A 22,339-nucleotide genomic window follows, 5' to 3' on the forward strand; every position below is an offset into this window, starting at 1 on the left:
AAATAAATGACTGTTTAGCAATTGGTCTCAATAATTAGTCTTCTATTGCAGTCACTCTTTTAATCGTAACCTTGACCAATGTATTTTGTCTATCTGTAGCACCTGATATGGTAGTGAGGTTATATTATTTGTGCCACTCTTCAATTTTTGTGAAATTATTAAAAAATAAACTGTAGTTGCATGTAGTCTTGTCAAGATAATATCTTTCCACATCTGTTTCTTAAAGACCGTACTTCATCTTAATTAGATTAACCTTGCAATTTTCATAGATCTGTAGCCTCAAATTTGTAGGTGGTTCAAAGGAGTATTAAGCTTAATGAGTCAGAGGACAGATTGAATGCTGTGGTTTGTTGAACAGCACATTTGAAACAAGGCTTAAACTGTACTTCATTATACACAATAGAAATAAGGCTGTGGTTTAGTGCTCCAATAGCTTTGGTAGGAAAGAATGTGAAAGGATTACAATGGATGAAAAACTTTCACAAATAGACAATATAAATCATTGGTAATATATTTTCGAGTGGTCCAGGGACAAATAGCCCTGAGAAGCACAGACTGTTTTCTTCTTGCTCAGTGAACTAACTCCAGTCTGGCATAGGTGATGGAAAATCAGACATTTGTCTTCATGCTGATTTTTTTTTTAAATATTTTTAAGTTGTATTTATTTACTTATTAAACAAAGATACCTTTGCTTGGAGAAATGGTTCTACCAAAAAAGGCTTCCATGCACTCAAACAGTCTGAGCACCACTTTATCTAGGGGCAGAAAACCCCACTGGCTCCTGTAGCAGTTTCTGAAGAGTGACACTGGAGTTTTCAATGGGGCTGGAGGAGGGCAAAAGTATCCTGTAACAAAGCTGCTCTGCTGCTGTGCAAGCAATGAGGCTTTGCTCTGCGGTATGTTTGAATGTACAGTATGTTGAGCTGCAGGAGTTCAGTTTCAGACCTCTGCACATATGTAATGGACGCAATAAATGCGTTTGCATGTATGTTTCTGGGATGCTTATTTTATGCTGTGATGGTGGAGTCATACAAAATCCCATAGCAGAATTTGAGGTGTCATGCACACATGCTCACTCTGGTACTGTATTTCTGGCTCTGCTGTGCTAATTCAGAGCAACCAGCAAGTCAGCGTTTGCTTCTCGTGAGGAAAAAAAGAAATAAGTCCCTTTTTGTATCTGAACTCCTCAAGGAAAAAGGAATTTCTCAGTGAAGGATGTCAGCTCAGTTGCTGGCAGAAATACATATGTACTTCAAATAGTTGTACAGTATGATTTCTTTTCACTTACACAGGCTCCAGTGTAGCAATGAGGAGATGATGTCATATTTTAATATTAAAGCTTTTTAAGACCTTTACGAAATAAGATACTTAAATGTTGAATAAGGGTTTAAATATTGGTCCACGTTAAGGCTAGTGTGTGAAAACTACACTGTTAAATCTGGGATCTACTGTCCAGTGTTTACTTGAAGGAAAAAAAAAAAAAGACAAGGTGAATTTAATATTCAAGCAAAAAATAACATCCTCAGTTTTGTTACAGATAAACATTTTTTTATGCAATAATGAAGTAAAAGGCAATTTAACATTTGTGAAAAATAGGAAATAAAAGTTCAAAACCAGGAAAATGTATGGCTATTACTAGTGATGTTAAATAATAAGCCATTCCCTGTTCTGACAAAATTTGAAATACTTACTGTATTCATACGAGTGCAGAAATTTACTGTCATAGTGTCCAGCAAATTACAGTAGGTGTCTTTTTAGTCCACTTTTATTTTCTTATAACTTATATGGGAATACAATTTTAAGGATATTTCAGTCTTTTCAACTATACAACTGAGTAATTTTCTTTGCTTGCAGCTCAGACGGTCCCAGCAGTCTGAGCTGTGTTGCCTAGATACTCTGTCTCCTGCGGCATCGGTAAATTGGCCAGTGCAACAGCAGGATTCGTATTCTGGATAAAGGGGAAATTTTGGGGTGGGGATGGGGAGTCATTTGTTAGTTAGTAAGTGGTGCAGCAACAACAATAACAACAAAAAATTATTTTTCTTAACAGCAAGGATTGTTTGTTCAGCTTTATGCGGTTAATCAGGAGAATTGCTGGTGTATTCAGAATTGTGTTGCAGATGTGACAATGACATTAGGAACAGAAGTGTACTACAGCCTGAGATGTCTGTCCCATTCAGGCAGAATGGCTCGTACTTCTGTTGTCTGATTTTTTTTTTTTTCCATTAAATATATTTAACAAGTAGTAAGCTTTTATTTTGTGTACAGAAATGTGCCTAATGGTCAATTTTTTAATTTGTTTCTGCTAGCATGTGTTTAACTTGTGCTCACTTAAATAAAAAAAAAGCTATAAAGTTAAGCAACTTGCATCTACATACATATATGAAAAGCTATATTAATACATTGGAATGTAAATTTTATCAAGTTCTGGATACTAGTTGGACTTGCCTGACACTTTTTAGAGTGATCTTTTTGCAGTGCACTGATAAATGATTTTCTTCCATCTTTTTGTTCTTCCTTCCCACAAGTGAGTGCTGATTTTCATCGGTCTAGGTCTGGTTCCAGTAAAATGCAGGTTTTTGTAACCTAAGCAGCAAATGAAGCAGAATGATGGATAGTGCAGTTTTTGTTGTGTTTTGTGTTGTTTTTGTTTTGTTTTGTTTTCTCATGCGTGTATTTGCAGAACTTGCTAATTAGGTAAAACAATAAGGAAAAGTGGTTGACATTTTGATCATGTTTATAGCTATACAAAATGCAAAGTTTAAAAAATCTAAACTTTTCTGTTGTTCAGCCACAGATGTGCTGTATCTGTATAAGCTTAAAAAGACATTTGTTAATGGATTTATCTAATATTCTCAACTTAATTCTTCCATTCTTCACTGCTGGGCTGTGAAAATAGCAAAATGCCCAAGAAGTTGTTTTTAAAATTCACATCTGGAAACTGGATTAAGCTTTGTAATGTGTGCTTTGTACAATAGGAAGCCTCAACTGATGCAGAAGGCAACAAATCCTTTTACATGGCTTCTCAAGTATTAATCTCCTTTTGGGTTATTAAAATCATACTATACAGAAGCAGCTGTGAATTTAAAATATAATTTGACTGGTTTTCCTTTTAATTTGAAGTTAAAAAAAAAAAAAAAAAGATTTAAAGAAATCCCAAACTTTTGAATGTTTTCCTCTCATTTTGTTCATTTAACCCTTGTCTTATTGGCAGTTGTACCAAAATTTAAAATAACATTTTCTTTTCAAGAAGTTTGTAAGTTTGATAGTTGTCCTTTTTTGTTGTTGTTGTTTTTCTTTTCTCTCTTGAAGGTAAATTAAATACTGGCAAATTCAAGTTTTATAGAATGGTAAGACGACAGTTTCAAAGGCCTACCTTTCTGCTGAATGAAGGACTGTTTTGTATGAGATGTCCTGTATATACTTGCTGTGGGCATAGCTCTGTAGTAGGTCCTTTCTCATTTAAGAGATTCTCTGTTGGCTTTTATGTAAGCATGGAATCAAAATTCATCAGGACCAAGATATTCAGACACTTACTTATACTTTCGTAGTTGTGTTGCTCCCTCTTGTGGTTTCTGTAGTTCAGGAAGTTTCTTTAGATCTGAGTCAAAACAGAACATATTTCTATCAAATTGTGAATGTGAGAAATAAATATACAGCCTCGACAGCTGTAAAAGTTCTTTGACAAAATTTATTTTATTTTTTTTTCCAAATTACTTGGAAATTTAAAAAAAAAAACTTTTTCCAATTTTCTTGTGAGCAACATCAAAAAAAAAAAACAAAAACAGATCACTGTTCAGGATGAAAGTCCAATTAAAATGGCAACCATCTGGGGCAAAAATGGATTGCTGAACTGTTTCTGATTTAGTTCTGCACGAGAGTAAGGAGGTGGCTGTGTACCTCTGCCTGTGTGTGGATAACACAGAACATTTCTTCAGAGAGGAGAGATGAAAAAGGAATAATACAGTATTCAACTGGGGTGGGGAAAGATAGTCTTAAAGTACAATGTTACATGTGTTGTTGTCTGGGGACTTAAGTCATGCATTTTCAATTATTTGTCAAATTTAAGTGTTGACTTTTAACAAATGAAACACTGCTTAGGTGAAGTTCTGTTGTGACAGTGGGGTCAGATTTTTTATTATTATGATTATTTTCAGTTTAAATCCCTCTTGATTGCATTGTTTGGAGCATTTTTTGCGTATGCCATTTTAAGCACAACCATACACCAACAAACTGGAGTCGATCTTGTATTTGAAGGCTGCAAAACAGTTCAGGAGGTCTTAAACATGCTTTCAATGGCTTGGATTCTATTTCAGTGAGTTAACCTGGACTTTTTGCTTGTATCCTCTTTTCCAATTGTATCGTTTCCTTGCATTGTGGGGGCATTTACAGTCAGTTGTTGTTATTACTTTTGCATTAAAATCAATAAACTCAAATACAGGGGTGAAAATCCAGCATTCTCAGGGCAAGGCTATGGAGCTCAGCAATAGCCTTTTCTTCCCAGTCTCTATCAAGCTGCGTCAGGCAAGCCAGCTTTCTGCAATGATTATCTGTGCGTGTGCAAAAAGGGGCAAAGTGGTCACATTGCTGCATTGTCCTGCCAAGGACTGTGCCGATGACGTGCCATGCTGTCTGGGGCACTGGCCAGGTACAGAGGTTTCTTGGTACTCTGTGTTCCCAGGTTCCTTGGGTCATTGCTGAAGTGTCAAATTAGCAAAGGCTCAAAGTACTGTTTTTTGTTGTTTTGTTCTTTTAAGGTGTGAAGGAGGCATTTTAAAGAGGCAAATATATATATATGTATGTATGTATATTTTTCTCATAACATTCTTTTTAGCAAATCCTGTGTTTGAGGAACAATGCAGAAATGAAGTTGTGTTATGTGCTAGGACTATGCAGGGGGGTGGTTCTGCCTAAGCTGTGCTTTTTTGCTCAGACGCAGCGTTGGCAGTAGGGGAGACGGAATGGATGTTTATGGAGTGCTTGCACAGGGGCTTGCAGCGTAGTGGATTTGAAAAATTTTGTTGCCATTAATGAGATGGTATTCACGTCTGTAGTCAGAAGTCTGAGTTACATTCACAGAATGCGGTTTGATCGTATGGGCAATTTTAATTACTGCTTTTGAAGTAGTATGTATTCAACAAGGTTGAATAAAATTGACAATTTGGTATTGCTGTTTCATCAGATTCATCTCTTTATCTCTAATTTTCTATAATGTTTTATCAATTATCAACCATGGAGGCTGTGTGAATTAGCTATGTTAAGTAGTCCATAAATATTTTTTTCTTAACCTAGGACATAGTTTGATTTAATCTTATCCACTTAAGGTGTCCAGCAGTGCTGGACTCTTTCTTCTTGGATAGTAGTACAACCCCCAAAATAGTGGGCTCTATTTTCAGTTGGTGCCACTGGACACTACTTTGCAGGTTTTGTGTGATTGAGGAGGCTACATGCTTTTCGATTTGAAGCTTGAAGTCTGAGATTGTAGTCAGCATTGTATGTCACAAAACTTGAGAATTCCCACAAGATCGCCTACTTACAGTACTGGTTAGTTGAACCCCTTTAGATTGTTAGTGCTTTTGACTGTGTCATTAAAGAAACTGGATGTTTGTTCTTTTTTGCCCCCAAGGATTTAAATTTTAAAAAATCACAGAAGTGTTACTTAATTCAAAAAAAAAAAAAATTCTGAAAGGTATCATAATTTTAACATGCCAAGACATGTGTCTCCCCATAACTCTTTGGTATGAAGTGGTTAGATTTCTTCTGCATGCCTGCAAAAGTCTTGAGTAAGAGCAGATGTTGTCTCAGTGGGAAATAACATCTCACCATGAAATTTCTGAGCTGACATTCTTAGAATATTTCACTCTTTGAGCTGTTTTTCCATATGCTTTTGGAAGTTTTCACATTTTGGTTTACCTCTTTAGGAAACCCTCTCATCCTCAGCTGGAAGCTTTCATCAAACACATGTCCAAAGGGTCTGCAGCCCAAATGGATGGTACCCTCAGCAGCCTGCCTCGTTACCCTAGCCATTCCTTCTGCGAGATGGGAGAGCTTACGCAGACGGGTAAGTTTCCACATCAGCTTTACATTTCCCTCTGCTCTGTAAATACAGTCCACTTGAAACCATCTCTCTTATTTTTCTTCATATTGAAATAAATGCTTTTCTGTGGGAAGCCCCTCATATTGGTCATAGCCTAGGTTTTGCTGGGGTATGAATAAAGTATTAAACTCTACCAGAAAAGTAGTGGCAGTTCTAGAAACTGAGCATTATCATGTAGCCTGCCTGTGTTCTGTTACAGATTGATCACCCTTGACATCTTTTCTAACTTTATTTTTAACAAGTTACAGCAACTTTCATTGATGTTGCCCTCCACCACAAAATTGCTTTGTCACCCGTGTGAAAAATGACATTGCTCGATCCCTCCTGAGGAAGACCTGGTAATCTGATGAGTTAGTGAGTCAGAAGGGCACTGGAACACTTGGTTGCCAGTTTTCATTTGTGATGTGACTTTGTCCACTGCAAGAGATTCAGATGTAGCAGACAAATTTGATGGTTGTATTAGGGAAGGAGAATAACTATTTTTAACATCTGGTGCTTTTTGCTTTTTTTGCTTTTGTTTTTTTTGTTTTTTTTCCTCCTTAGCTTTATACAAAGTTTCAAGAGCATTAAGGAGGCTGAGCTGATATTTGTTGGGCTGCTGGTTTCTGGCCTCTTTATGTATATTTTTACCACAGGAAAATGGAGTTTTTCACTTATATCTGTCATTCCTGATGAACTTAGTTATTGGGAGAAAGGGTAGAAATGCCAGCACTTAAAGCTTTGAGACTTCCTCAGTACTGCTGAGAGAGAGGCTGCTGACCTCTGCTAGTGAATGTGTGCTTCATGCAGTCTGTCCACACCAAGAGAGCAGGGAGATGGGAGGTAACTGGAAGTGCTGCAGTCAGGGAGAGGAGCGCGTAGAAGGAAGCACGTGAAGAGCTTGGGTTTTTGTGGTGCTGGGCTGTTGGGATTAGTGAAAGGGACAAGGGGGCTGGGACTGGAGAGGCAGACTGGGAGCAGGGCTGTGGTAAAAGGGGCATTTGGGAAGGATCTGGGACTGCTGTCAGCAGATGATGAAAAATATGAAGGGAACAAAAGGTAAGAATGAGAGAGGTATAGAAATAACTCCTTAAGAAACAGATTTGCAGATGTTACACAGCTCAGAGTTGTTCATATTTTCTACCCAGAATAACCAGCTGAACTGATAAAAGTCAAAGTCAGTGTATTTGGTTGCTGCTCTTCTTCTTCTTAATGTATTCACTAGTGCTTCAGAAATAACAAGTGCTTGCCCATAAGCATGAAGAAATATAACTCATGCACAACTGGACAGAAATGTGATTGTGAAAAGGGTTAATCATACGTTGATTTTTCTCTTCTGTTATGTACGTGAAACTTTGCATTAATGGTACTTTTATCCTGCACCTTTTCAATTTTAACATGGGTCTGTTCCGTTTGATCCCACACGTTGCTGTTAGTCTATTTTTCTAAGTACACTAGTGACTGAAGGAGCATATTGCAATGGATCTGAGTAGTCAACAGATTTAGAGACCAGACAGAATGAAATCAGTGTTGAAGATTTTGGGGGTTACTACCATTTCCCTCTTGCTAGTTGTCTTTCAGAGATTCCCCTATATTTTTGAGTCCAAAAAATGCCTGTCAAATCCTCATGTTCTCTTGCCCCTCTAGAGGAAATACCTGTTAGGCATCAGTGTTAAGTCTTGCAAAGTGACCTCAGGAGGTGTCTTGTGAGATTGCTAAGTAACTCCCACTGACATAGCAGGTTGCATGTGAAACGGGGTTCATCACTGTGCACAGCTGGACTGAGGTAGTATTTGGGACTCCTATTGCCTGGAGAAATTTATACAAATGGTCTGGTGTGTAAAGGGTTCAGATATGTTTGTTGGCTGCTGTGAGAGAATAATACAAGCAAGGTGTATTCTGGAGTAAGGGTTTTGGTGTGGGAGAAGGATATATGCCCTCCTCCATTCCAGCTGGGGAAAGCCGAAGCATTAATAAAGAACTCCCAAGCAATTTGCATACTTCCTGAAGGAAGATGGGGAAGCCTGATGCCATTGCCACACCTCACCGTACAGTTTTATGAGTTTGTACGCTGGTTTACATTCTGTGTGTTCATTTCCTGCCTGCTGGTACTTCCATTGCCTCCTATAAATGCGCAGGGAGCCCAGCATTCATGGCCTGTCTGGAAAGCTGACTCAGGTGCAGTCTGGATCTACTGTCATAACTGTCCTATTTTTATAGTCATGGTACATCCATTTAGTCCTGTGTTTCTAGTCCAAAGAACAAATATTAAACTGCTAAAGTTGTAAGCTAATTTTATGGAACTAGCTTTTTCTATCTGCATGTTAGATTAGCTCCTAGAGTCCAAGAGATACTGAAAGAATAGCATGTATCTCATTTCCTGTGGTTTTCATAGTAGTCGAGCACGGGTTAAGTCCAGTTCATGACTTGTTAACTAACCATGCATTTAACAGTAGGACAATAACGGTATTTTTATTTCCTCTAAAACTCAGAAGAATGTAATCATGTGTTTTAACTAATAAAAATTAAAATTCTCTTTCAGGCATTGTACAGCACTTGCGAAATGGACAACTATTGCGAGAAATTTATATAAACAAACATAAACTGCTTCTGAGCGACTGGACAGCAAAACAGCTGTACTTGGAGACAACGGGAAAGAGTCGAACCCTGCAGAGTGCGCTGGCGCTGCTCTACAGTTTTTTGCCAGATTTTGACTGGAAGAAAATTTACATGAGGCATCAGTGGAGCACCATTTTTTGTTCTGGAAGCTGCGACTGTCCTATGCGAAACCACTACCTAGAAGAGGAACAGCGCAGGCAGTACAGTTTACGGGTGAAGAACAATGATTTGGAGAAGATATACGTGGATATGGCCAAGATAGTTGGCATTCCCACGAGGCAGCTGAGAGCTTCTAACCCAATAGATTCTCTCTTGTGCTATTTTTGCCACAATGTCAGTTTTCCCTGTACCAAAACTGGCTGCATTGGTATGGAACACTTCAAAGTAATCAAAAGACATCAGTTGGAGGATGAGAGAGAACGACAGGAAAAGAAACTTTATTTCCTGTATGCACTATTGGCCACTCATCCTCTTCTCAACCAGACTGTTAATCGGCTGCAGCGTATTGCAGAAGGCAAGAAAGAAGAAGTATTTGTTCTTTACTCTGCACATGATGTCACGTTGTCACCTGTTCTTAGTGCCTTGGGCATTACAGAGGCCAGATTTCCACGATTCGCTGCCAGATTAGTTTTTGAGCTGTGGCAGGATGGGAAGAGACCCAAAGAACACTTTATCCGCATCCTGTACAATGGTGCTGATGTCACATTCCAGACCTCATTTTGCAAGGATTATTATAAACGTTCCAGCAAGCCAATGTGCCCACTAGAAAAATTTGTTAGCTTTGTCAAGAGGGATATGTTTTTAGTTTTTAACAGCACTAGTTATTATGATGCGTGTCGTAGAAGACCACTGTAGGCAAGGAAAGTGAAAATATTTAACTTCTGTTTAAGTGAAAGTCTGTATTTCAGTTGAGGCACAGTTTGGTCTTGTTGTTTCTTGTACCTGTAAGTACAAAAGGATGTTGCTTGAAACCTTCTTCAAATAGTTTTATTTTAATTCAAACTGTAGATGGTCTCCAGTAGAAGAACAAATATTGAGGGAGTGCTATGTCTGTGTATGCTCACATATGCTGTGTTAACTGTCATGAACCCGATAAACCACATGAGTTACTGTAGCCTTGGACTTTCTCTGATAGACTGAGAGAGCACAGACTGATTTTCTCTATATTCCAGAGCAATACTTGGATACCAGGAGTTTAAAAACAAGAATTTTTTTTTTTTTTACCATCAACTTTCAATCATTTTAAGCAGCTGTATCAGGATATTTATAAAATTCCAGGCATCTGTGTTAAACCCCTTGTAAGATATTCTTAAAGCTCCCTACTCAAAAGAAGCATTTTAATATTTAGGGACAGGTCTTTAAAGCAAACTGTTTACCTGTGCATACATACCTGAGCATGTACAAATAAGTGTGTGCCTTTTTGACCTCACAGACCTACAAATACTAGACTTCCGTTACCTGTATCAGAGAAGGGTGTACTGGAAAATGTGTGCAAAACTCTATTGATTGCACTTTCAGCACTTTGAATAGTTCAAACACAATCTAGAAATATGTAAAGGTCTTGTGGCAATGAAGTAGATAGCAAACACTAACATTACTGCTAAATCTGAGTGGGAAATTAGCATTATAAATCAGTCTTACAGGGAAGTGTTGGGCTCTTTCCCATTGTGAACGTGCTCAAGCTGCTGCGCTATAAACAAAACAGTTTTAGGAATTTGATATAGTGGCTGCTTGAGACAGCTTGGCTAAACACTAAGAATTTTGTAGCTGACTTAGTATTTTTATGGACTAGGAAGCTCTTATTTTGTATGATCAGAGTTGTACATATTGCACTGTGTGTATTTATAACACAGTAGAACTTTCTTACTACTTCAGTTTGTAAAGAGCTGTGAAAAGCTGACTTTTAGATGTTTTTTTTTCCCTTGATCAGGATGTGCAGACTTAAGTATAAACTGTCTTTTATGGGTAACTTGAGCAACGAGTATGTATGAAAACTTGTATTCAAACCAATTTCATCTCTTTAGGAGTAGTAAGTTGAGAACCAATTTTTAATAGACGCTTTAGAAATTTTATAGTTCTGGAGGTTTTTTACACATCTAGAAATAATTTAGTCTGTGACTTGTGATTCAGTGGTGCTAGTTTATCAAAGAAAGCGTAATTAAGCATAGGTTCTCTAACTGTTGGTATTCCACTCTGTTTTCAATGCTGTATTTGAACATGTTTCTTTAAATAAAAATTTGGGGACTCTTTGTATACTCGTGTGATATATTTATTCTGATTTCCTTAGCTGTTAGCAATAACAAGCTTAAGTGTATTTCGTTAAGCTGCTTGTAGTGCCAGTAACATCTGCATTGGCTCACTGTAGCGCTTCATATGTTCCGGTTCCCAATCTGAGGAGAAACAGGTGAATACTTCATCAATATCAAATTAGAAATGACAATAGCAAATTTGAGTCTGCTTTATCTCATTAAAATGTATAACTTCTGAAAAGGTTTTCTTTTTGTCTATAAGGGACTGACTGTAATCATTGTGATTGTGTGCTGGAGGGCAAACAGGAAGAGAAAATACTAAAGTTGAGCTCACTTTTGTATAAATTGTGAACTAGATCATTTGTCTAAAATAAACATCAAATGCTCCAAAGAATTTTAGAGCTGTCTGCAAAAGGCAGCTCTAGCTCTTCAGAGTGTTACCTGTTGGAACTCTGATGCTCTTTGGTGGCCATTTATAGGAATGATGCTGAAGTGCAGAAAATACTACCACAGGCATGCTATTGGTGTTTCACATCTGTTCTTTAGCAGTTTTGAGTCCTTACCAAAACTGGCATCTGCAGAAGCTGTTACCTTCAAAAGCCTGAGGTAGAAGCAGCATCACTTCATCTGAAGACAGACCACAGAAGTGCTTTGTTTTCATTTCCCTGTGCAGAAAAATTCCCTTTGTCTGTTATAGGGGTTTTGAGATGCAGCCGTAAGCTGGAGTGTACGTGAGTTTGGATGGATTTCTTACTTTAGAGCTCAAAGAAGCCCTGAGATGCTGGATATTGATGGATACTGCAGCTGTTCCCCATACCGAGCTTTTCTGCAGGACAGCAAAAATGCACCGATTGCCATGCTCTTGCCAGAGTTTTCTTTATCCTTGGAGGATAATGAGAACTGATATTTCATTTCTCATTTCTGTCTTTCTCAGCTTTGCTTCTTTTTTACGTGTAAAATTCTGCTATGTTTAAGGAGGTGGAAGTGTTCAGTGCAGAGCTGATGTGCAGTCCTGTATTTTGCCTTCTGTTTCAGTTCTGGTAGTTACGAAAGCTTCAGTTTTAAATATTCCCTCAACGTTGGGAATGCCAAATTACTTGCTTTGAGCTCTCATATTTTGTATTTTTTATTTAGGAGAGTCTGAGAAGGCATCTAAATGCAAAATATTTGGGTGCAAAGTAGTAACACAGACAAAGTTATCTGAAAATGCTGTCGGAGAGATTTGATGAAAGAAAGAAATAGGGTGCCCTCTCGTGGAGTTTCTGTTACACAAAAATGGTTTCATGTGAATTAACCAAGGGGAAAAACAAACAAACAAACAAAAAGACACATGTGTTTGCTCTGAAATTGCAACACAGTGGAAAAGTAGAGTTAACAACAGATAAGCTGCAGATGGCTTTCATCCTGCAGACTGAAAAAGAGGCCTCAATTTTCCACTCTTAAGTGGACAGTTATTTATACAAGATGCTCAAAACCTTGTGGGGTGAAGTGGGGATAATATTAACTGTGACAGCTATTTTAAGTAGGTCATGTTGCTGAACCTAAGTGTATTCTCCAGGCCAGTACAGCTTCACTGCCCCGTGTATTCCATTCAGCCCTACTCTTTTCAGCAGAGTGAATTTTGAAGTTAATAAAGCTGATAGTGTATGGGATTATAAAGCAGAATGTTTCCCTGACAGTTTGCTGTTTTGGTCTCTGGTGGTTTGGTTGCCTTGTGGTTTGATTTCTTTCCCTTTTCCACATGAAAGGAGCCATGCCACGTGTGTGTGCTGTGTCATTTTTCAAGTAGCTGGGATATGACAGGCTTTGAATTGCACAGTCAATATCAGTTCCACTGCTGCCTTGGAAGCACAACTGTTCTTGACAGTATTTGGACTCTTCCTGCAGAGAACTTAGGTTTAAAACAATTGAAAGAAAGAAAGAAATAGAAGAGCCAGTTAGATTCTCTCTGATCTTTTATGACCTAACAGTAATGTGGATTTATGGCATCTTATTTACTCATTTTTTTATCTTATTTATGGCATAAATATGTAATGAGATGCAGCAATTCAGAACATATATCTCAGGTAAATGAATTCTACTTTTTTTTTTTTTTTTTTTTTTAAGTTTCCAGGGTGGTAAACTGAGGCACAAGACTTAGTACACTGAGGGACAGAGCTTTTTGACTGCTTCTTCCATGCAGTCTTTAGCTGTTCTAACAGAAGCTAGCATGTAGTCAATGCCCCATTTCCCCCTCTCCCTTTCTCACATCACAACTAACATTATAATCTTTAAAGCATGAGAACAAATCAAAACAATGGCCCCTATCTCTCTGTGGTAAGCTTCAAGGTATCATACAACTGAAATGCTGTCTGTTGTGCATGTGAGCAATGGATTGCTGTGTTTCTTACCGGGATTTTCTGTCTTTCTGTGGTTGATTCCACTGTCACCAGCACTGTAATGTAAGTATTGTTCGTACTTTTGATGAGATGTTTTTAGTTAGCATTCCCTTCCATGGAGCAGGATGAATGTGAATGTTTTACCTATCAATGGTGTCTTTCCCTTGACACATTGCAATTAGTTTGTATTTGTGTATTCCTTGTTAGAGACCACCCGTAGATTTATTGATGGCAGTGTGTTTCAGCTCTTGATTCTCCCTTTAGCCTCACTTTCCCCTTGGATAATTAGGGAATAGCCATCCTTTCCTCCTCCCAACCCCTCCAATTTCTGAGAAATTTGTGACTAGTGTCACAATACAGTAGAAAGACTGGCATCCATAGGGATCCATCATGCATCAGGCCCAGCACATTGTGTCTATGCAGTTAGGCTTGTCCTGTGCTGGCCCACAGCCTGACTTCTGAAGCCAGAAGAGTCAGCTACTGCTGCAGAGAAGAGAAGGGGGAAAATCCTCCTCTTATCCTTCTGCTAGGCAGTAACCAGTGCAGGTTGCACTGCTGAGCCATTTCCAGGCAGGTGTTGACTTCCGAAGAAACACCCCCTCTGAGGTTCTTAAAAACACTGACTGAAAACCAAATATATTAGAACTGACATTTAAACAATTGGCTAGCCTCACTTACTTGGCTCTTGTTAGAGGTTGTACAGTATATCGAGGCGTACTTCTTACCATTGACCTTAGATCATTTCTGTAAACACTTCTAGCATAAGTATCCCATGTCTCCCTTGCCAGGGTTTTTGTTCACCCAGGGCTTCATTCACAGCACAGAAACTGAGAGGACTGCTTGGGATGTTGTTCCTTCAAACTGAACACAAATACCATTAAGCCTGTTGTTTCCAAAATTCCTGGACAGCCATTTTCAGAAGTGATTTAGCCCTACATTTAAGCTATTCATTTGGGATGCCCTTTGGGGGGGTGGAGGGGGGGAGGTGTGTGGGGAGAAATCATTGTCAAAAGCTCTTCATACACTTATATTAAAAAAAAAAATCAGGAAATAATAATAATAAAAAAAGAGTAAAAGTTGATATCATTTGAAATCTAAGACAGTCCAGATTTCATTCTAATATATATATATATATATATATATTTTATTTTTTTTGGTGGGGGGGATAAATCTTTGTGTCAGTCTTTTAAGTTGTCATTGAAAATGGTCATTGGGGAATGTGGGAGTGGAGGGGGGTTTAAGGGCTGAAGCTGTTGCTGCTGAAGGCCCTTCCACAACAGGACAAACATGATAAAAGTAGAAATAGCAGAAATAGAAAATACAGTCTCTCTTGTTATACTCACATGAATCTGCCCCGGAGCAGGTACAACAGCAGGCTGTTCTAAGAATACCAAAATCTCATCTCAGTATAAGGACGGTTTAAATATTGCTTTTACTGATCCTCAGTGTTCGCATCAACATTGCCAAAGAAGCAAAGCCTTTCAATGAATAGAGAGAGGAAAGGGAATGGAGGAGACAGGTGGATTTCAAGTTACAGATTCCAGATGTTCATCTGGATCTTGAGCCAAGATACAATCCCCTTTTCACTGCAGTCAAGATATTTATTAGGTTATGTGATGAAGGGCTCATCTCTGTGAACACACAGGAGTATAAAACAAGTGAGGAACCCCAACTCCTGAAACAGCACGCTGTTCACTGATTACTCCCAAGTCGGGCACAGGAGAGGGATTAGCCCCATTGTCCAGATGTGAAACCATGAAGTCAACAGAAAAGACTCTGTAGAGCACCTCACTACCAGAGGGGTGTCACTGCCTACTTGGGGTACAGGCAAGCAGAAGAAAAGCATCTTTGGATTGTACAAAACCTGTTGTGGGATGCGTAGGGCAGGAACAAAGGCTGTTGAAAAGGAGGAAGCAAGGCTATTTGAGGAGGAATGAGCTAGAGAAAATAGAGGAGAGAATAAAGGGACAAAAAGGGTTAGTTGCCTGAAAAGAATTTGCTGGTCAGTACGCTTGTTTGGTTGTGCCCTGTGCCTGATCGCTGCAGTATGTCCTGTCATTGTATTAAGCTCCAATTCTAACCATTTTTTTTCTGGATGAGGGGACTCTATTCTGTGTGCACGTGAGGCCTACACAGTCCAGGCAATTGGTTTGAGGACTGTAAGTCATAGGAGCCTGCGTTCCTGAGGTGTCATCTCCTGACGAGAACAGAGGTCTGCGAGTGGGCGCAGGCACACGGGGCGTGAGGTGACCGGGACATTCAAGGGCCCAGGGCCGGCAACTGGACAAATGGAGGGCATGCTGTCTTGCTCCTCTGAGACTACTGAATCTGGCAAGTCCAAACTTCCAAATTTTGGAATCCAGAGTGTTCTGAAAAGTGATTCTGCAGATTTAGAAAAGGGGAAGGATGGCAGTAATAGTGATAAAATTGTTTCTTCCCTGAGCAAGTCTGCCTCAAAGTGGTGAGCAAAGCGAGGCAGCCAGGCCTAGTTTCTGATGAACTGGTATCAGTCTGCTGGTTTCTAACTTCACTCTCCATTTTGAACTGGTTGCATATTTAATATTCTCCTTTGACAATGCTAGTTACGACAGGCTTTTGACCAATTCAATGTCTCCTCAATTTTAAAAAAGAAAACAAAACCCCTTAGTAAGTAGCAGGCCTCAGTGTACCTCTCTTGCTGCATTCCTACAAGCATAATTCAGGCAACAGAAGGATAATTAATGTCCGCTGACATCACTGGCTGTCAAGTGGGCCCCAATAATGTCTTGAATGTGTTCTTATTCCTATCCCAAGTGCCAGAGAGGTATCTTTTTGCTGAAACCTCTTTTGTAGGCATTTAAATGATGGCTATTACACAGTAATAGAGCTGGTGTGAGATGACACTTGTCAGCAATTACTGTGCTCTCAGCTGTGTTCCCAACACTTTAGGCGCTAACCCACAGTTAAGTAGGTTTATGGAAAGTTTTTACCTGTTAATTAACAACTTCTCCTTCCGTCTGCCATGTGGTAATTGGGTTTTTGGTAAGGAAGAACATTAAAATGCATCAGCTTGCAGAAGAGCGATAAAAATATTTTGCATTTAATAGGGGAATGGAACCAGCCAGACGTTCATGCTGAAGTGGTTGTTGTAAGGAGGAAGGCAGCTAGCTTAAATACATGCAGATAGACAGGGCTCGTTAATTGCAAGGGCTTATTGTGCCTCTGTGGTGCTTCTGGCAGCGCACGGGAGTTCTGACTGGCAGGGAACGGGAGTTAATGGTTGTTGCAATACCTCTGTGTCCTGCTATTTCTGTGAAACCATGGGATAGGATTGAAACTTCCCTCTCCATGAAGGACTGACTGCTTGTCACCCTTAATTTTTGTAAACTTTCAGCTATTAGGCCCATGGTTTCCCTCAGGGGCAGCACAGGGCCTGTGCTGTGAGGGGCCTCTGGTGCCTGAATACCGCTGGCGTGAGCCCCACCCCACGGCACCATTTCCAATGGCCATGAGGTGACAGTCACCTGAACGGAGGAGCTGCAGGGCACGTGGGGAGCTGCCAACATTTGAGAGAGTGAAGTAGGAGCTGGCCTTGGGCTGGACCGCAAGACCCAAATGGGCTGCCAGGTGATGGCAGGCTGATGGGGTCCAGGCCCACCCACCGCTCTGCCAGGGCTTCCAGCATCACTGTAACCTTGCAGAGATTGACACAGTCTTGTCAAAAAGCAAAATCGGGGAAAAAAAAAAAAAAAAAAAGCTACAATCAACCAGGTTTTAATTTTCATGTGTCAAACACATAGTAAAAGAATGTCTTAATGGAGTACATTACAAAGTTGGCAGCATTTAAGTTGTGAAAGTAACAAAATTGAGGATTCACAAAAAGTTGGTGTGTTTGTTTGCTCACTGAGTACAAACAAAATCTTAGCAGCTAAGCAGCTATAATTTGTGATAAAAAGTATGATTTATTTTTTATTTATTTTTTTCTCCTGGAGAGCATCTCTTATCCCAGAGAAGAGAGATGTCCCCAGAAGATATTTCTTCTTTGTGACGTGACTGCCACCCCAATCAACCAATCAACCTTTTTGCTTCCTCCAAAAAATCTGGATGCAAGTTGAGTTCATGTCCAGTGTTGATGTTGCACCCCCACTGATTTTTAATCAGCTGAGAATTTTTCTTATGTATCTGTAGAGAGCATAAACCAGCACTGGCACACTGTGATGGAATGTCATCAGCTTCTGTAAAAATTTACGTTTCTTTATAAACGTGGATATATATTTCATCTGACCTTGGCGATCATGAAGGTACTTTAGTAGCTGTGTGGAGGACTTTGGGAACAGAAATATTACCATTAGCATGTGAATGAAGTGAGAGATACAAAATGTCAAATATGGGAACTGGAAACAGCAGGTGCAGGGAACGCTTTATGTGAAAGCTCAAAACTGAAATGTGTCATGAAAGCCATTTGAATACTTCTGGATGTTACACTTGAAATTTAAAAAAGAAGTTGGTTTGTGGTTAATTTGTGGATGTTTTGATCCACAAATGCGGCGGTGGGCTTTGTTAATAAATGGTTTGTTGTGAATACTTTCAGCTCTAAGTGCAAAATGGGTCATTTACTTACTGCTCTGGAATGGGAGATGTACTGTTGCTTTAGTTTCTCTTTAAAATTGCATTTTATTTAATCAGTACAGAATCCAGGTCAGGTTTTCCTACTCCTCTGTGCTTTTAGATGATGAATATAGGTAGGATGAAACACAGCCATAACTTTATCCTAATTCTCTTAAGCTTTCAATTTACCATGGAAACAGTCAAAATTTCTCTTCACTCCTCAAGCTCTCGAGCACATTTCCATGTATTATTTTATCAATATGAAGCGGTGTTAAAAGAAGTAATCAAAATAACTGGTGTAATCTTTGTAGATTTCTTTCCTATCTACATTTATTAGAAGTGACTCTATGGATAATTTAAAGAGTAAGTGTTATGGAGGTTATACCAATTAAAACAAAATGTAAATATTTAGCAATAAAAACAACAAACAGTCCTCAGTAACTGCTCAAGGTTAAGTGGGCAGCTAATGAATAAATACTTGTCCTTTGATTTCTATGTGATTATTCCACTTTCCATGTCAAGATAATATTTTCAAACTGATGAAACAAGGCAGGTGAAACAGAATCTGACCCCCCAAATATTGCTTAAATAAAAAGTCTAGGCCATTGGTCTTTTGGTGAATTTCATTAATATGGGGGACTCCAGAAACTCTCTTATAGCCTTCCCCTCAAGATTTTCTGCTCAAAGTGTGTTCCTTTTTGAGGTGTGGTATAACAGGGTAGCTCCTTCTGCTGTTTTGCCAAATTCTGTGCTTAGGATGACGGGCTGACTAGATGAACAGATGATCTTCAAGGTCTCTTCCAACCCAAACCATTCAATGATTCTGTGAAAGGGAGCCAGAGCCAAGTAATATTATAGTCCTGTGGACTGCAGGAGAGACTCATGAGGGAGGAAAGGATGGTATGCTAAAGAAAAGGTATTGGCTACGAAAGGTGTGGAGTAATCCTTTCACTTTTCTCAGCATTGCTAAGATATTATCTCAAGTGGCACATTCACTTTTGGAGTTGCAACCTCAGAAACAATGGGAAGGCTCAAAAATATGATTGAACAACCTGGAGTGAGATAGACTTCAGAGACAGGGGAGAAGGATTTAACCAAATGCAAAAAATGGTAACCCTGAAAACGAAGGAAATAATCTTTTCCTTATGGTTAGGACAAGACATAATTGTCCTAACAAATAATAAAAACAAAATAAGACTGAAATTGGGCATTTAAGAAAAAAAATTGCAGGAGAAAGCCTAGCAAAGTGGGGGAATGGATTGGTGGGATGGGGATGGTGAAGTCACAGACCTTCAGTGTCTTCAGGAACAGGGATACAAATAAAATATGTCCCTGGCAGCATCAGTTGATTTTGTTTTGCAACTAGGAGATAAATCACCAATTTATCTCCTATATCTCTCTTTCATCCTTTCCTTTTTCTTTGATTCTCTGAAAATATGTTCTGAAGATTCACTGCATAAAATACTGCTGATGTATTTGTGGTAGTTTCCTGGCAAACTACTTGGGAATTCGGAAGTTGTGCACTTCTTCAAAGTCTTCAGGTCATGTACAGCTATATGATGGCTTTCCATCTATCAAAACAAGCCACAGAATGTGGCAGGGCAGGGGTTTCTCTCAGTTCCCACAGGAGTGTGCAAATGTAGATTTCTTTCCAGGGTTCCTGCCAAAAACCTCCTCAGGGGAAAAAAAAAAATCCATGCTGTCTCAACCTGCTACCTTTCATTACTTTTTTTTCTCTCTGTTTTCTCCCTTTCTAAAGAAGTAGAAATATTTTTCTGTTAAATCACTGACAGCTCAGGTAATTTCAAAATATTGGCCTATGCGTAGGGTCTTCTTTTCCAGACACAGAATTTAGTATGACTTATTGCATTTCTGATCCACCATTTTCAGAAATTGTTATTTTGAATTTCTTATTTAAACTGGTTGCAAATTTGATTTTCCCAGAATCCAAATGCTACCTTTGTGAATTCATGCGTGTTTGTATATGTGTCTGTATATAAATATGATTTTTTTTTTTTGTAGGGAATTCTCATAAATATGTATACAGTGGGGGGAAAAAAAAAGCTTTACATCAAGTTCCTAAATCTGTCAAAGCAGATTCATGCTTGAATCAAAGTGCACTTTGCTCTGCATGTACTGCTCTCTTTGCTGAAGCCCTTCTAAATGTGAATTTTCAAAGTTTCTTTATGCATTTTTCCAGCAAAGTTTCCTGTAGGGAAAGTAGTTTCTGTAATGAAAACACTTCCCTGCAAGAGGAGGTTACAGTCTGTCCTGTTAAATATTGATCTAAAATTTCAAGCTGCTGCAGCTTTCATCTTTTCAGCTCCCCTCGGAACTCCCGGGAGGTGTGTAGTTTATCTGTACAAAGCTAGACAGAGATACTGCTTGTTACCTTCTTGAGATGCTAGGAAAGGAAAATGAATTTGCCAGCAGAGGGGAGTTAGGTGCCTTTTATCAAACACTTTCAGCAGCTGTCTTTCCTACTGAAGAGTTTTCCTCAGCCTGGTTAAATGCCAATGTGCTGCTGTTACCCTTGCAGACCAGCTCCACAAATCACCTGTTTATTGGTTAGGTGGAAGAAAAGAACATATTTTTTTTTTTACTTTAATCTGGTGCTTGACTGAATCTGGTCTATTGGTAGTATTTTAATGCAGAAGTGAAATTTTTGGAATCATACTCTGCAATAGTCTGGGGAGAGATCTCCTCTTGGTGTCTTCTGAATCTGGCTTGATTTCAGCAACATTTGACAGGAAGGTCGAAGTCTCTAAGTTTCTATGAATTCTTGGAAAATATGTAACCAGGTGAAGGAAAGAGATTGTTTCATCTGTAGGGAAAGTTAGAGCATGTTCTGAAGGCACTGGAATTGAATTGATCAGAAATGAGATTAAACAAAACAAAACAACAACAACAACAACAACAAAAACCCACAGATACCAAGCTTCTTAAATTCCAGAGCTACTTGTTTTTTTCTTGTTCTCCATCAATGGACGTTTATCCATAAAGGCAGTGCAATTTCCAGATTTGTGCCCATACTGTCAGATTGCTGATCTGCTCTGCAGGGTGTGGGCAGACAGGTAAGTTCCAAAAGAACAAACTTTTTGCCATGAGACTCTGCTTCCTTGGTGTCAAGAGAAGAGGCAGTTTCAAATGAATCTTTGTGGAAACACCAGCAGGGTATTTGCATTAAGAAATGATACATGCTATCCACCTGGTGGCCGCTAACAAGGTAGGTAAATGAGCAGGGCCCCTTCACAACTGTGAACAGACCTTTGAAAAGGCTCACCTGCACCTTGGTTAAAAGCCCCAAGCTTATTCCAACATGCAGTGTCTGTCAGGAAGCTCAAACTGAGAATAAAATTCCTCTGTGACCTTACTGCCCACTGAAATTGCCAGATGAGTGAAGAAATGTCAATTGAAACAAAGAGTGGCTAAAGGGAAAGCCTGTATTAATTCAAGTTCTACAGACTCTTACAACAAGTAGGGAAAAGAATTTTAACCCCGGTGTTCTGATGAAATTCCAGACTCTGTAATTACATTAGCTCTGAAGTCCACCTGCAGTTTTAATATAAAAAGCTGTTCTGCTTCGAGCTGTCGCCTGCCATGCAGTTACGCTGCTCAGTGTCAAACAGGTGCTGGAGTTCATCAGACAGGTAAAAGGTAAAATCGTGTATATAGCTTATGCAATGTTTTGGTGCGTTTTTCAAAGCCCCTTCAAGATTCTTCAGCATAAAATAGTCAGCAGAAATGAGGCACTATTTGAGGAGTGACTTGTCATTGATGTGGTTAATGAGTTAATTTTTGGGGGATGCTAAATCCTTATGGTTACTTGTGTGTTTTGGTAAAGCTCAGAATATAAATACACTGTACATCTGAAAAGGGTATCAGACCAGTGTCCAGGAACTTAGGTTAACTCTTCTTAGAAAAGATCATCATCAATAATTCAATCACATAGTAAGTGAACTAAAATCTCAGTTCTAATCATGTAGGAGTGATTTTTTATTTCTGTTTGCTAGACTGATCAGACGTGCATGAGCTCTGAAAGATTGTGTTCTCACTGTACCGTTAGCTTGAATAAAAGGGTTTTAATCACCTATATTGAGAAAAGGCAGCAAAAAACAGGTAATCTGCAGCTGGGTGATGTCAAGTGTGTGCCATCCCTCTGTAGTGTACACAGCGGGTATTTTTGTAAATGCAGACATTACCCAGTATCTCTCTGTAGGTTGTGATGTAAGAGGGCTGCTCTGCATGGTGAGCTGCTGACACTCTTCAGGTTTTTATGAGGAATTTTTTTTCACAGAGCCAGTTTATGATTTATGGCGCAGAAGATTTAAGAGATTTGGATTGCTTTCTTTTTAAATAAGTCTTCACTGTTCTGTGGATGATGATTTACGAGTTGAACACTACCCTTAATGCAGCAGTGTACAGGGCTT

The 22,339-nt window shown here is 39.1% G+C and overlaps 1 protein-coding gene across 5 annotated transcripts in view; it reads left to right on the forward strand.

Moving 5' to 3' along the window:
- The window catches only part of PXYLP1 (2-phosphoxylose phosphatase 1), a 54,943-nt gene extending 43,995 nt beyond the window's left edge, over positions 1-10,948 (forward strand). For all 5 annotated transcript variants that reach the window (XM_038183596.2, XM_027464133.3, XM_072042352.1 and 2 more), the window contains 2 exons: positions 5,922-6,061; positions 8,619-10,948. In XM_038183596.2, coding sequence (XP_038039524.1) covers positions 5,922-6,061; positions 8,619-9,550 — 1,072 coding nt within the window. In that variant the 3' untranslated portion in view covers positions 9,551-10,948. The remainder of the gene's footprint in view (positions 1-5,921; positions 6,062-8,618) is intronic.
- Positions 10,949-22,339: the final 11,391 nt, after the last annotated feature.

Source organism: Anas platyrhynchos, chromosome 9 (genome assembly GCF_047663525.1).
Source record: "Anas platyrhynchos isolate ZD024472 breed Pekin duck chromosome 9, IASCAAS_PekinDuck_T2T, whole genome shotgun sequence".
NCBI lineage: Eukaryota > Metazoa > Chordata > Aves > Anseriformes > Anatidae > Anas > Anas platyrhynchos.